The sequence below is a fragment of the Theobroma cacao genome, chromosome 1 (genome assembly GCF_000208745.1).
Source record: "Theobroma cacao cultivar B97-61/B2 chromosome 1, Criollo_cocoa_genome_V2, whole genome shotgun sequence".
Classification (NCBI taxonomy): domain Eukaryota; kingdom Viridiplantae; phylum Streptophyta; class Magnoliopsida; order Malvales; family Malvaceae; genus Theobroma; species Theobroma cacao.
This window is the reverse complement of record NC_030850.1, coordinates 14,997,378-15,013,182: the sequence shown is the minus strand read 5'-3', so window position 1 is coordinate 15,013,182 and position 15,805 is coordinate 14,997,378. Positions and strand designations below refer to the sequence as shown.

General features: G+C 33.0%; 2 protein-coding genes across 3 annotated transcripts; both read right to left on the bottom strand.

Annotated features, from left to right (window-relative positions):
- On the bottom strand, positions 1,799-5,879 carry LOC18612629 (probable sodium/metabolite cotransporter BASS3, chloroplastic). Its single transcript, XM_007049529.2, has 5 exons — positions 5,320-5,879; positions 4,523-4,618; positions 4,098-4,404; positions 3,759-4,006; positions 1,799-2,518 (listed from the first exon to the last, which is right to left on the bottom strand). Exons 1-5 carry the CDS (start codon positions 5,706-5,708, stop codon positions 2,281-2,283), a joined length of 1,278 nt encoding a protein of 425 aa, XP_007049591.2. The 5' UTR covers positions 5,709-5,879; the 3' UTR covers positions 1,799-2,280.
- On the bottom strand, positions 11,931-14,041 carry LOC18612628. Of its 2 annotated transcripts, XR_001927380.1 has the most exons (3): positions 13,352-14,041; positions 12,863-13,250; positions 11,931-12,410 (listed from the first exon to the last, which is right to left on the bottom strand). XR_001927380.1 is itself a non-coding variant. In XM_018118963.1 (2 exons), the coding sequence occupies exons 1-2, from the start codon at positions 13,835-13,837 to the stop codon at positions 13,188-13,190; spliced, it is 549 nt and encodes a 182-aa protein (XP_017974452.1). In that variant the 5' UTR covers positions 13,838-14,041; the 3' UTR covers positions 12,676-13,187. The 2 variants fall into 2 exon arrangements, 1 of the variants encoding a protein (XP_017974452.1); XM_018118963.1 differs by lacking the exon at positions 11,931-12,410 and having other exon boundaries at positions 12,676-13,250.

Here is a 15,805-nt window from a genome sequence, read left to right as displayed (position 1 = left end):
TGGACTTAACTCAAGTTATATGGGTGAGAGAGGTGTAATTGGTTAGAAATCCTAAACTCAATTCTTTGTTTTCTCCTCTAGGGTCATAATATATGTACTTGAACATTTTTTTTTTGTTTTTTACAACATATGAATCGATTTACTAATATACTAATTGTACTGAGTTTTCTTTAATTACCACTGTTTGGAAAAACCAAATATATATTACAAAAAAACTGTTTGGGAAAATATTGAAATAAACATACTATTATAAATTCCTGTCTTCTTCAAGGTGTCAGAAAAATCCTTTTAGGCATTTATCCTTTTTTTTTTTTAATTTTGGGTACAAGTATGTTTTCTAGTCTATTCGAGAGTGATGTGTTGGTCTTTTTATTTGGTCGAATAGTGAACTATTCTTGGTAGAAATTAAAGTATGTATGATGTTGTATCACAGTAATTGATGTGGGTTTTAATATCACAAAAGACCCAACCTAGAAATTTATAAAACTATTTAGAGATCGTGAGGTTCTGTACAAGTTTTATACTATAGTTTTTATTATTATTATCATTGATGATGTCCTTGAACCAAATATATCTATCGATAAGCTTAAACAGTCATAAATTTGATCCCAGAACAAGATCAAGCAGTGGCAATTATATATTTTTGAATTTAAACTATAACAAAAGCAATGCGAGATCATTTGCAGCTAACTCAAGCAATGACATGTATAAAACATGGGAAAAAAAGCTTTGTAATGATCCAAGGAACAAGCAAATTAATTATATACTTCGCGAATTGCGAGAGTGCATTCCAGGGACTTACCGGACCAGAGATGGCCAAGTTTCCTAGCGCTAAGGGTTTAGTTTTCTGGTCTGATGGTTTCCCTTCTCTGCTGGAAGCAACAATTTTTAGCCTCAGATGAATGCTGATGAAGAACGAGCAAAAATACCCCGAGGCAGGTTGCAGTGATGATATAAACAGTAATAAGATGAATGAAGAAGATGCATGGCAGGCAGGATGTAAACAGGTGGTTACGGTAATTAAAGAGAAGGATAGCTCTCCGAAGAGAAAATGGGCGAGGGTGGCCTTGTTTTTCCAAACACAGATCAATGTTGGCATCAAGAACGAAGATTTCAACAGCTTAACAATCATGTCCATGCAAATAGGAAAAAGTCCAGCTCAAGGTGTAGAAAAAGGGGCATGTCAATGACTAATCAACTCCTCTTTTTAGATGGAAAATATACTCGAAAGTTGAAACAGCATTTTTGTAGCCCATAATTGCGCTACGAAATTGGGATCCTATTCCAGGGTCCACCACAGTCTCCCTGACTCTGGATTCTGATTTGCTTTCCCAGTCTAAACTCATCATTCCAATTGTGGGGTATCGATCAGTTTAAGCCTCTAACGTTTCAACCACGGGAATATTGGAGATTGGCTTTTTATGAGCTTTCATAAACCCGACAATATAACGCGGTTGTATTAATTACTGCAGCGCCCTTTATCAGAAAAGTTCTTTTCAAAGCTCAAACCCTCACAGTTCTCCCATCAATTACCATGAGTTGAACCCACATTAAAATGTAAGATTGTATCGTCACAGTGACCAAATGACCCCATTCAGATAAATTACATTAACTGGCTCTGAGCTGTTGGTAACTTTAGTCCCCCGACTTCTTGACATTTTCCCATGAACGAAAATGTATTAGCTAGTAATTGGGGAAACAGGACATAGCAACTCAACTTTGTTTATGACTCTATTAACACAAATCTGCTATTGGGAAGCAAAAAAGTGAATAAAGCAAGCCCTGTGGCAAACCCATCTCAATCTCAACCAACTGTGGGCTTGAAATACCCATCCATTAAACGCACTTACCAGTAACACTAATGCTTTCTGGACCTTGCGACTTTAGCTAAGGCGAATGAAACACTATGACCTGCCCCTAGAAAAAGCAAATGCTTGGGGTTACACTCAGAGAGAGCGAGAGAATGCACATCCAGATTGATTCGCTATATTTTGTGATTTATACACCTCATCTATTCTATACATACGTTAGCAACTTTCAGGTGAAGATGGAAAAAGTGCTTTTCTAACTATGGTAACTCCTAGGGTCATTTTTCCGCTTTCTATGTTTGCCTCCTATATGACTGTACAACTTATTGAGTTTGACAGCTTATGCTGGACCACCACTGCTGTTCCATTGAGGAAAGGATCATGTTCATATAAGGATCAGTTAAAACATGACCATCCCTGTGCAATTAATAGCTTGATCCAGTCCTTGAAGATGTTCCCAGGTGTTGCTTCATTATGTCTGGACAGCAGAGCCAGTTTGTGGAACGCGTAGAGATGGTAGGTCTCTAATACGGAAACCATTGCCCCAGAAAGAGGCAAGAGAAAGACCCATAATAGCCATGGCAACGACAGAGCATGCTGGTGGAACTGCTTGACTACCCCCAAGGAACTGGGTCGCAAGAAGCCCTGCCAAGGTGGAGCTTTGCATTCCTGTGCATAATGAAACTGTCCTGCAAACTTCTTCTCTTTGCCTGCACATTGACCACATGACATTAGATGGTCTAAATGAAAAAAATCAGCAAGTAAAAACAGATTTGAAAAATATTAGTCAAATAGTTCTGTGTATAATGTAATCTGCAGATGAAAATTCTTTTGCAAACAGATGAAAGCTTGTTCTCCATTTCAAGCATTCACACATAGATGTACTTATAAGGGGAAGAATCTTTGTCTGTGCTCCAGCTAAGAAGAGATTAGAAATTTTCAATAAAACGATTTCTCTGGAGTTAAAGAAACAACAAATGCTTTATATTGCAATGAGATTCAGTGGACAAACAATAAGGGGAAGCTGCAAGAAAACCAGGGGACCATTGAGGAATCAGGATGGCAACTTCTCTGCCAGATTGGCAGGCATTTCTTTTTCAGGCCAATACTTGGAGATTGAAAGAAAACTTGGAAAGGCATGAAGCAGAGAGAAATAAGGAAAAGACTCCAGGGCTATCCAAGAAAAGTAGTATTTACCATGGTCCAATCTTTATATTGCCCTATCTACCAAATGTTCTAAAAAATTGATTTGAACCACATTGGTTGATCAGAGTCGATCCTCCACTAGAAGTTTTTCTAAATGTGTGAAATTCAATGAATTTCATATGCTTCGGAAAACTCAGTAAATTTTAACTGTTATGAGGAAACAGATATCGTAAGTGAATAATCAGACAAAGAAAATATTGTGGTCACAGCTCACATTTTGGTTTTAAAGGCAACAAATGTTATCCTAATACTCTTTGGTTTCAGTCTAAACTTTATGAGCAGGGTGTAATGGGATCACAACCACAAGGATGGATAGCCTACAGAATCTTAATGGGTCAAGCTGCCGCTTCCTGATATTCTCCCAAACCTAAGAAATAAATAAGAAAAAGAGATACCTTAAGACCTGCAACTGTTATGTTCTCATTCTGTATCTAAGAAAATGGCAACCTGTCATTCCCCGTACAAATGCTTGATTGAGCAAAAGAAAATGGAACAGGTTATTCAGCACAAGTAAAAACAACATCACTGTCCTTAACAGAGCTCCCTTCATAAGTTAATGTCTATGAATGCAGACACCATGAAAGTATCAAACCTCCATACCAGGCCAATATAAAGATCTATTCACACAGAACTATCCCTCTATTCTTCTGTCAAGCGGACCAGGTGACATGGATGCTAAAAGCCTAAAACCAAGTAGGACTTTTTCCAAAGTAGATCAGATGTAACACACAAGTTTCAAATTACCTGAAAGCAGGAATTTTTGAGATCCAATATCCCACAATGAATGCCGCAGTATGAAATGCCAAAACAGGAAGAACCAACTGAATACCCTCTTTTGATAGAATTTGACTCCTATTCAATGCAAGAGGGCTACCGATGCACATGGCAGTACAGATCATAGCAACAAAAGGCATCACAGGTCGAAGGATAGTGACAACTGGTTTTGCATAAGTATTGAGCACGAGCCCAACAGTGACAGGAACAAAAACAACCTAACAAGAAAAACCATGAAAACATTTTACATTTCACCAAGAAACAACAATGCTCACTTAAGAATATATATCTGTTCAAGCACTTCATTACCTGTAAAATTGACTTTGACATAGCAACAGCATCAACTGGAACAACAGACCCGATGAGAAGGCCAGTCAAAAGAGGTGTGACAAGCACTGACGCAATGGTGGTAAAGCTAGTGAGAAGAATACTCACAGCCACATCTCCTTTGCTCAAAAAGCTAGCATAGCTAGATAGCTGAGCCCCTGCGACACAAGAAGTGAGGACAAATCCGGAATAGAATAACGGAGACATGCCAAATGCCTTCGCAATTAAAACCCCAAGAGCCGGTTTGAGCATATACTGAGCGAAAAATCCAACAGATAGGGGTAAAGGTCTGCAGTGAAACAAAATCATAAAAACTTGAGGAGCACCTTCCAATTGAACAAAATAAAATAACATAATTAGCGCAAAAGTTACTGCACATGATAGACAAAAAAGTGAGATATTTTTACCTCTTGACTGCAAGTGCAAAATCATCAAAGGAAAGTCTAATTCCAATTGACAACATAATCCCACCAAGAGCAGGAGCATACAATTCCTTAGATACCCTGCAGGAGATATTTATGTTCAGCAATTGTTTTTCTTCCTTAAACAAATACAAACGTATATATAATAATTAATTTACGGAAAACAAGACCATTGTTCATACAAAGACAGAGCAAATATAACAATGTTTGAAACATTATTATGCTAAGAACTGGACTCTCTTGATCTTTAAATTAAACATGTACAAGCAGTCCCAATTTCATTCGTTACATCCAGATTGTGAAACAAAGAATTGGCATTTCTGGTTCGAGAGAGAAAAAAAATACATAGAATTTGAAAAGAAAAAAAAGGAAAGCTATTAAAACTACTAAAACCAGAGAGATTGAAGAAAATATATATAAAAAAAAAACACCCTTAAACTAAAAGCTAAACAAGTCAAAAGAGTCAACATTTAAAACTCGCAAAAATCCAGAACTTTCAATAAATAACCACCTTCATATATAAATCAAGAAATACAGATTTCTCACAGTACTAACAATTAAAATAATAAGTTTTCGAGTATTTATAAAGTAGTTTTCCGCAAGGACTAAATTTCCAAAATAAAAAATCCAATCATGGGATCAAACAAATACTATTAAACGAAAACAGAGCAAGAAGGAAAAAATGAAATTTCCACCAAAAACGAAAACCCAAGTTAAAGAATAGAATTAATCAAAAACGGATTAGAAAGACAAAAATAAAAGGAATAAAAAAAAGGAAGTACCAGGTGAAAGTGGCAGGTTGAACAAGCGCAGCAACAGCAGTGACAGCAACAACAAAAGGGAGCATTGCTGACAAAACCTGCGAAACATCACCCTTCGTTGCTACCTGCGTGGCCCCACCATCGGTGTTATTCCCGAACGAAAGCCTCTGTGACCCAACACTCCGCACATATGGGGTCGTGGAGCAAGCAAACACAAACAACCCTCCTCCTTTATTTTTGGTAACAGTAAAATAACCCGTCATCCCACGTAGCTTCTTCAATCCACTATTCGAATAACAACAAGGAAACGACGTCGCTGGTTTGGAACAGATTGAGACCTGCTTCCGTTTTGAAGTGAAGGCGGTGATGGTGGGGGCTGCGAGAGAAGGAAAGGGTGTAATTGAGGTCATTTTAAAAATAATTCAATAGAAGATTGTGGTTGTTTGAAAGTTTTGGCCGGCGCCGGAAAGAGGTGGTGTCCGGCCGGAGAGGTTTAGTAACGATGCGGGTGGTGGAACGGAAATGAGAGGAGGCAAAGGGAGATAAAGTGGTGGATTGATTTATATAGGTGTTGCTTAGGGAAGTGTTTGAGTGGTTGACAGGACAGTTTTAGCTGGTATTCGTTATTTTCATCTGTTTGGAAATGGACGGTGATGATGAGGTGAAACCGGGTAAGTCAAAGTCATTTTAAGGGTATTTGCAGGGGAGGCATTTGTTTGTTACATATTTAGTTTTCATATGTAGCGTTTCGTTTTCTTATTTTCTTTAGTATACATCTTACATAGTTATCAATAACTATATCGCATTTCATTAGATATTAAAAATGTATCGTTATATGATATAGGTTATATATTTTGTTTAAATTTAATTTTAATTAATTATTAAATTTATTTATTTTATTTAAGTTTAGTAAACGTTAAAAATTTAATTTTTTAATTAAGTTTTCAATCTTGATTTAGATTTTAAATAAAAAAACATATTCCTTTTTTAGTTTTAATGTGATTAAGTATTTTTTAAATTTTTAATTAATAAATTAATATGAAAAATGTATATTTTATTTAAAAATATATTATTAAGGAATATATTGAAAGTTTAAATTNTTTAATTAATAAATTAATATGAAATTATATATTTTATAATATTTAAAAAAATATATTATTAAGGAATATATTAAAAGTTTAAATTTAAAAATAATATTTTTTAATTTATATCTTATAATCTTTAATGTTATTAAAAAATAATATTTTTTAAATTTTATAATTTTACATATGTAAATTTTTTCAATTAAAAGAAAGAATCCAAATCTTACTCTTTAAATAAAAAATTATGCATCGATCAATAAACTAAATATTCAAGTACAAATTTTTCACATTGTTTATAATTAATTTTAAAAATAATACTCGATGCTCAATATCAAAAAATAATATTTCAATACATGATATGTAACTCGATTTAACAACTTCAAGCAATGAAAATCCAATAGAAATTCATGAAAAGGACACAAGTGAATGAATCACAAAAGCATAGAGAAACAATCAAGATTATGCTTGAATTCGAGGGCATAAAAGATTGAAAGAAGAGCCATCATAGTACATTAGGAAAGCTGTGGAATGTAATAAGAGAAAAGATGAGAATCCGGTGACACGTGTCTGAGAAGTGTTGGATTGGAGTTCGGGAAATTTCGGGAGGTGTTGAGCTGATCAAGGCAGTGCATGCCCATGCATGCCAACCAACCTGACATCACTAAGCCGCGTGTTTTACTATGTTTTTTGTTTGCTTGTACAAATTAAAATCCTCTAATTCCCCTTACACGCTCTTGGTCCTTAGCAAATGAATTACTTCGGAATTTTTTTTCCTACAAATTTTTACTTTTGGAAGCAGGAAAAGGAAATGCTTTCACTAAAAGGGTAATTATTTTTATTATTGTAAAAAGAAAGACAGCAGCATATGCGGAGCATGTTTATCTGACAGAGACAAAGCACAGCATTAAATATTAATTATATAAAAAATTAAGTATGCGCATAAAATACTTTAGAAAATAAAAATAAAAATGTGGTATGCATTTGTTAGCAGAAAAGGTGGAGTGATACCAGATGTTTTTTTGCGACAAATCATGTGATATATTACATGTTCCCACAACGGCGAACCGGTTTATTAGATAATCAACAGCATAAAGAAAATTTATAAAAAAATGGGGATACTGAGCCTATATATATATATATATGAGATTAATTAATATATTAGTATTAAATTAATTTAATACTTTTAAAAGTTTTTTAAATTATTTTAAAAAATTTAAATTATTTTTTATTTTTTTATTATATTCAATCAATTTTTTTATTTTTATTTTGAATTATATAAATTTTTATGACTGATTGTTAATTAATTATTATTAATCAAAGCTATCACTTGTCATTTTCTATATTCACGTGACATTGTCGTTAAGGATGAAAATATCATGTGGACATATCATTATATTATATTAAAATAACTCATCACTATCTACTATGATATGATATGTTGACAAATCAACATCATATGTTATAAAATAACAAGTGATGTTTTAGTTAATGACAGTTAATTAATTGTTAATCATAAAAATCTATTTAACTCAAAATACAAATATAAGAGTTTGGTTGAAGATAATAAAAAAAAAAAGATTAGTTTAATTTTATTGAATGAGTTTTTTAAGTATTATGCTTATTGAATTTTATTATTGTGCTTTTGAATTTTACTGATTTCTAAATACAATATCAAAATTTATGAAAATTTACCACTTATATTAATAAAATATTTTGTGAAATATTTTATTTTTATTATTTTTTATTTAAAAATAAAAATTTTAAAAATATAGTGATGAAATTCAATAAAATTAAAATAGAGTGACAAACATCAATATTGAATTGTCAAATTTCACCTTAACCTATATGAAATAATATTTTCTTCGTGATGCATTGAAAATAAGTAGACGGTATATAACTTAATTATAAAAAATAAGTTAAAAAATATGGTTAGGACAAGCTAGCATTAAGGAAACCCTTTTTTTGGGAGACGCACGATTTGATCACGAAAGCTTGATGGAAGAAGTTGCAAATTGTAGGTTGTAGTTACAATTGCAGGGTAAGGCTTCTTCACAAATGAAAACAAGTAGGGAACGCAGAAACGGCAGAACAAGGTTGAAGGTGCCATTTAAGTTACGTCAATTTTTGATGTTGATATTGATATTACTGTGCTCTGGGGTCTCTTTCTTATCTGAACGTGAAGTTTATTATACTGTTTCTAGAATTATAAAATGAAAAATGTAATAATAAAACCAAAACAATTCTCATTGAAAAATCTGTAATAATTGAAGTATTGTGACAAAAGTGATAGTTGCCTTTTGAGAAAAATTAAAAACTTCTTCTGCTTTTCTAGACCATTAGTTTTTGTTTTGTCCTACTCCTAATAGCCTTGTTTCATTCTCTTCACTCTTCCACAATTTCTGAATTATTGCATTGCATTGTTTGACCTCTCAAGTTTCATCTCTTTCAAGTTCAGCACTTGATTATCCCCTTTTTTTCACTTTTTTTTTTCTTTTTAATTGATATACTCTAAAATCTCAACACTAAGTAATCATACTTTTTCCCGTTTTATTAACTGTGAAATTTTTATAAAATTATTATATATCTTTTTCATTTTAACATAATGTTTTAAAAAAATCTCTAAACTATTTTAAAAAATTTAAATAAATATTTATTTTTTAATTACGTTCAATCAAATTCTTGTATGAAAAAAATATTTGATGCATTCACATTGTATAGCTTTTATGCACTATCAGAACACCAAATCGTGACACCTCATTAATGAGGTACTATTTTGAAAAATAAAAAAGGTTGAAAAGATTCCAAAACTACATCAGGTTTTAATATCAACTTTTTATTTTCTTCAAAATAATACCTCATTAATAAGATGTCAGGATTTGATGCCCTAATCGTGTATAAAAATAATACACTATCAAATATTAATCATTCTTGTATTTCCCTTTCATTTAGATTAATATTTGATGCGCTAACAGTGTATAGCTTTTATACACAGTCAAGCTCCTAAATCCTAACAAATTGATAAGTTCCCAAAAGGCATCAGATTAATATCAACCTCTTATTTCTTCAAAATTATACCTTATTAATGAAATGACAAGATTTAGTGACCTAATAGTTTGTAAAAACTATACACTATCAGTGTATCAAATATTTTCTCTTTATAGTTTGAGTTAAACAAGCTTTTAAGATAAAGTTTGACTAACTATCATTAATTAATATGTCACTTATTATTTTTATATCCACATGATGCTAATGTGAAAAGTGAAAAATGTCATGCAACCACATCATCATGCCACATCATCATTCACTCTGATAAGCCAATATGTCATGTTAACATCATATAATATAAAATGATTAATGACATTTTAAATAATAATAATTAATCGATCATTAGTAACAAAAATTTATTCAACCAAAAATAAATATAAAAGTTTAATTGAACCTGTACTTAAAAATTAAAAATTTACTTAAATAATTTAAAAACTTTTTAAAGTAGTATACGTTTCATTTATAATTTCCAACTAATGCAGCTAACCACTTAATAATAGCATACATTTGAAACACTTGAAAAGGTTTAACACTCAAAAGTCCACGCCCAGTTTTTCAATATTAGAAATTATTAATTTAGAGAAAAGCTAAAGCTTCAACTTTTCATATATATAACGGCCGTGAGGCACGAGTTCAATGCGCATTAGGTTTCCCCTTTTATTTTGCGTTTGGAAGCAAAGGACTAACAGCCAGTGGGTGGACAGAGTGAAAAGAGACCTTTTATCACGGGAAAGATGACAAGGCCAAACAAAAAGCAAAATTTACGTTTGTACGCAGGGAAAATTACTTCTTTTATCTTTTGTTTGCGAGGGGCAGAACAGAAAATAAATATTTCTTCATGTTTGATAATGGGGGCGGAACATAAAAGGAATGAAGTTATTTCTACATTGAGTTCGAGTTTCGTGCATAAAATTAATACTTTTGGAGTGAATGTGCATGGTAAAGTTGAGGGCAAAGAAGATTCCTATGTTGTCTAACAAAATATTTTCAAATAATAAGTACAAATCTAGACACCATACAAGCATTTGACCAATAATTTTAAAGTGAAGGAGATGGGATCTCCTTTCATTTTTACTCCTCACATTCTAATGGTTTTAACTTTACTCGCAATACAAGTCATTGTCACACCTCAAATCTACAGCTGATTTTGTCGTTCACGGTGTGAACATCCTGACAAATACCCCGTAATTACATCAACCCATTAGAAATTATCATCTTACTGCTAAAAGGATCTGTTCATACATTCACAAGGTGTGGACATCTTAACAAATACCCAGCCCCAGGTCACAACTTAACCTCATTAAAATGTCTAAAACAGATTAGAAATTTAAGGGCCATGTTCTCCTTGCCAATCCCAATAAGTTATAGGCCGACCTTTTTATCCGAATCTATCACTGTCAATTCTCAATAATGCTACAATGCATAGATGACATATTAGATACTGTCGTTCCACTATCCTATGACATGGTGGCATGTGGTGCCTTTATCATCACATGCCATATATAATTCCACCCCACATTCATTCTCTCCCATTTCAATCTTCTGATTCTCAGTTCAGATCAGAATCTTGACCACAATCAGTAATTTCATGACATCAACAAAGCATATAATAAATAAATTTTTGTTTCTTAAGTAAATAAATGATTCTTCTACAGACTGTACTAAGATGGTAAGGATGAAATAAACGTTTGCTGCTTGAATATCAGCATCTCAATTCAAAGTTACACTTTTGAAACCATAATGCACTTCACCCAATTCATTTATTAAACAACTGTAAGGTATACCTCTCTTTCTTCTAATTGTTGACAATAATGCCTCCAGCAAGAGCAGTAAACCAACAAGAAGATTCACTTTGGATAATCTTATTTGTATAATAAGAAAGGTTTTAGTAATTTGCAATATGCTATTCTTCCATAACCAACATCTAACTTTTAAGAATTGCACCTATTAGCTCCAATGTTACCTAGCAGGACCAAGTAATGGAAAAAGACTAGCATGCTTACCTGAGATACAATAATATTAAGGGAAAAGAGTGTTAGCATAACCTATAACCCCATCAGAAATGAAAAGAATGTTAGCCTTTTGGAGTGTCCATTTCAAAACGGGACAGTAAAGGAAAAATCTACATCTACCGTGCAAAAGGAACAGTGTCCTTGACTAGACAGAGGGAGGGCATTGAAGCGTAAAATCCAACTTACCAAATAAAATTAAAGACGGTCCATCGGCCAAGTTCAAAGCCATCTGATAAGGATCAGCCAAGCCTAAGAGCCAGTCAAGGCAAATGCTAAATTTTACCTTGAGGAAATCAAGACAAATTAGATCCAATTTTTACACTGGTTTATAGCAGGTTTGCCCAATTCAAACATTCCAAACTTGAATGCTTATACAATTGGTACATCCGACTTCTTGTTCAACATATCACTATCAAGTTATTCAAGGCCAAGAAATTACTGCTTATAAGATTGGCATACATCCAGCCAGTATTTCATATGACAATCTACATGCTTTTACATAAACGGGAAATTGACAATTAAGGATGAAGAAGAGACAAATTATACACTTAATACATTCAGAAAATCTCACCAAGCTCCATGATACAGAACGTTGTACTGAAGTATACTGTGTATGCAGTGATTCTCTGATTCTGGACACTAACAGATCCAAAATCTAATAACTTAGATACTAAAACAGCTACCTTGAAAGCCTCTCACTGCTTCATTGCATGTCTAGAAAATAAACATAAGGCATCACCGCCCATTCGGTAGATACCCAAAAGTTCACTAACTTTGCAAAGTTTTGACAACCCTTCTCCAAAGCCAAAGAAAATAAAAGGAAAAACATAAAATCAAAATTTTATCTTGGAGAAGAGCATGCTAGTTCAAAAATCCTTAGGAGAAATAAAATCCCATGACTATCACTACACAAAGTCACAAACCCCTGTTCAAACTCTCTGATAATGAAAACAGATTCCATCGAGGTTTAGACCTGAGCATAACAATGTAAGTATAAGTCCCTTAAAGAAAACGAAAAAAAAAAAAGGCAATCAAATAACGAAGTCCTTAGTATGCCCACCCATATTTTCCCTCTATTTCACTCATCCCCAAAAATAATATAGATTATAGAACTCATAGTACAAATATCTGATAAGGAACAGGGGAAAAATAAAGATAAAAAAATAATCAACAAGACAAGGGGAACACAATAATCAAGTATAACAAGGCCTGTAAAAAATGCTAGCCAAGCAATAAAATTTGAAACAAAGCAGAGATAGTTTTATTATTGAACTTTATATCATCATTGATTCATGAACGTGCTCTTGTCTCATCAACCTAAAATTTTATACTACAACAAAAAGAGACTTAATTTAACAACCATGCTTATATTCATAATACAATGAAAATTTTAACATATGAATAAAATTCCAAAGATTTAATCACCTGAAATCGCCGACCAAATGCTCCCATCTCCTTTTATCTTCCATAGGGTAAACCAACCATGATTATCATCGAAAATATAGCTTCCCAACCTTCCATTTTCGCGTCATTGGCCATCCTCACATAGACAGGAGCCGCTGGACTAGGCATGTGGACGACTCTGCACTATATAGAATAAGAAAAAACGCAAGCGAAGCACACAGGATGGAAATGTAACAACCTCCTAGAGCAGACTCTCCGACGAAAATTTACAGCATGGGGACCTGACCCCATAAAAACCTTTGAGAGCTAAACTGATTGAGCTATTGCACTTCTTTTCTCCACCTTTCTAAATATCATTCCTCCCAAAACTTTCTTGATCGAATTCATATCGTAGGTTCGCAGGTAGACTCTACAAATTATATCATAAAACGTTAAATTCTGCTATTCAACTAACTTATATTTTACGAAGCATTAATCAATTAAGTGTAAAGGAAGTGAACAAAATTGAACCTTGGCGATTGCTTCAGCTACAAACTTGCCATCTCGAATTGAATTACCGGGTTCAAAATCCAAAACCGCCATACAATCCCTTGGCGTTTCGAACAACGACAAAGAAAACTGCTTAAAAACGACACCGACGTCAAAATAAATAAGACCCGAGCTCGGAATATCGACGCGGATCCCTTTAACCGGGAACCAAAGAAACAATTCTTGAGCCGTAATCCCCGACAACGCCCCGATCTGCCCGTAACTCAAAGTCCCCGACACATTCCTATCGTAATGCAACTCGCTTTCAAACTTGGCATTACAGGCCTGATCCAAATGAACCTCGAACCGGCCCGTATCGTTAAAGTCAAATCGGGTTATCCCCTTCGGAAGTAGCCCCATGGGCAGGCCATGAGCCTTTAGGATCTCGTAAATAGAATCCTGCTCGCCGTTCACAATCGTGAAGATGAAAATGAAGTAAAGAAATACGGAAGGAATTAAAGGGATCATTTTTTCCGTTCTCTTTTTTCTGGGGGGACGGAGGGATTTTTTTCTTTTTGTTAGAGCATGGAGATGGGGAAAATCTTTTAGGGTATTTACAAGAAAGAAAGGGGATGAAGAGATTAGGGTTAGGGTTTAAGGAACTTTTGGGACGAAGGGAAAATTGGGAGAAGAAGAGAAGTGGAAGGGGACAGCGTTGCCAGCTTGGGTACAGAGAGGATTAGGAGAATGATCAATTATTGGCAGTGAGAGTGGGGTCCCATCCCACCCTTTTTGGACACTCGCCGTTATCTTCTACGGTTTGGGTTTTTCCCTATCTTTCGGTTAAACCAGTATTTTACTGCCACGTTGATTAGGTGATAGCGCAATTGCTTATTCGTGTGATTTTCGGGGTTTCTTGTTTGGACTTGGTGGTTCAGTAAATTCCAGACTCTGTTCATACACGAGGAACGTTAGTGGCCTAGACGCGCTTCTAAGGAGCGTGGTTCAGTAAAAAAATTGACGGTGAAAAATATTTCAGAAAAAATAATTAAAATCGTAATGTGAAAAGTCATACTTTCAAAAATGAATAATAAATTCGGTTTATCACTATAAGTAAAGTAATAAATTTAAATTTTATCTCAAAAATTATTTTCTTTTAACACGTGACCATTGGTAAGTGAGTTGATTTCGTAGTTTGAATAATTTATAAGTATATATTATAATGTGATATAAACATTTAAAACATGAATTCTTTTATCATCTAGTAGTTAAGAATATTGTATCTATCCCAAAAAAAAAAAATCATTTTCAAAAAATTTAAGGGGTTAATTGATAAATTGTAAGAAATTAAGTATTGAATTGTCATTGTAAAAATCATTTGGAAATTAAATACTAAATAGATGTTCTGTTGTTTAAATTAAAAAGGAGAAAATAATTATTTAAACAGGAAAGAATGGGAGGGGGGACAGAGCATGTGAAAGATGGGGGAAGGTTGAAGCGTGATTATGATGATGATGATGATTTTGTCTTGACATAAATAATAGTAACAAATAATTCCAGGGCATTAAATCGGAACATAAAAAATCTCTAAGCATGTCTTTTGTGAATAATGCTTGTATTTTTGCGAAGGCATCTGTATCATTTCCGTCAACTACTTTTATTTCATACGCTATGATTAACTCCCCTACATTATCCGCTTCATTACCCATCATGTGCTTAGCCCACCAACTCTTAATCAATACCTGTATACGAAGTTACTAACAAATATGTATAAGAATATAGAGATCACAATTTATCTCAATTTCAATTACTATAAAGTTTCTTCTATTAATATAAATGATCTTCAATGTGTTAAAACGAATCAGAGATAAGTCAATAAATCTGTTACTAGTGTTTGTGTAGCAAAGATAACATAGTTAATCACTAGTACATTACTACATTCTTCTTAAAAGGCAATTTTTTTTATATAATATTAAAAAAATTACTGAATTATTTTAAAATATTTAAATAATTTTTTATTCATGTATTACATTCAATTAAATTTTTATATTTTTATTTTGAGTCAATAGTTGATTAATTATCATTAGTCTTTATATCTATATTATGTTAACATGAAATATGAAAAATATTATGTGATATGTCAATTTATCACGTTAACATGACATATCATAATCTATTATGACATGTTAGTATACCATTTTACATAAAATGATAAATGATGTTTTGATTAATAATAGTTAATCAATCATTCATTATAAATGTATATTTGATTCAAAATAAAAAATATAATAACTTAATTGAATGTAATAAAAAAAATTATTTGAATATTTTTAATAGTTTGAAAGTTTTTTTTAAGTGTATGTATTTTTTTTAAATTAAGATGTTGATGGGCTTGAGCTCTTTGGGCCAGAGCTTTTTTCATTTGGGCCATCACCTTCATGCCAGAGATGGGCTGCAAATAGTCCATTGGACACGGATGTGACAAAATTTTATTCG

Excerpts from the sequence above, each read along its gene's own strand:
- LOC18612629 (XM_007049529.2), bottom strand. The coding sequence starts at position 5,708 with ATGACCTCAATTACACCCTTTCCTTCTCTCGCAGCCCCCACCATCACC. Across the intron at positions 4,405-4,522 it reads TTTGCACTTGCAGTCAAGAG|ACCTTTACCCCTATCTGTTG; the intron begins GTAAAAATATCT and ends GTTTCACTGCAG. Across the intron at positions 4,007-4,097 it reads TGTCAAAGTCAATTTTACAG|GTTGTTTTTGTTCCTGTCAC; the intron begins GTAATGAAGTGC and ends TTTTCTTGTTAG.
- LOC18612628 (XM_018118963.1), bottom strand. The coding sequence starts at position 13,837 with ATGATCCCTTTAATTCCTTCCGTATTTCTTTACTTCATTTTCATCTTC. Across the intron at positions 13,251-13,351 it reads TAGCTGAAGCAATCGCCAAG|AGTCTACCTGCGAACCTACG; the intron begins GTTCAATTTTGT and ends TATAATTTGTAG.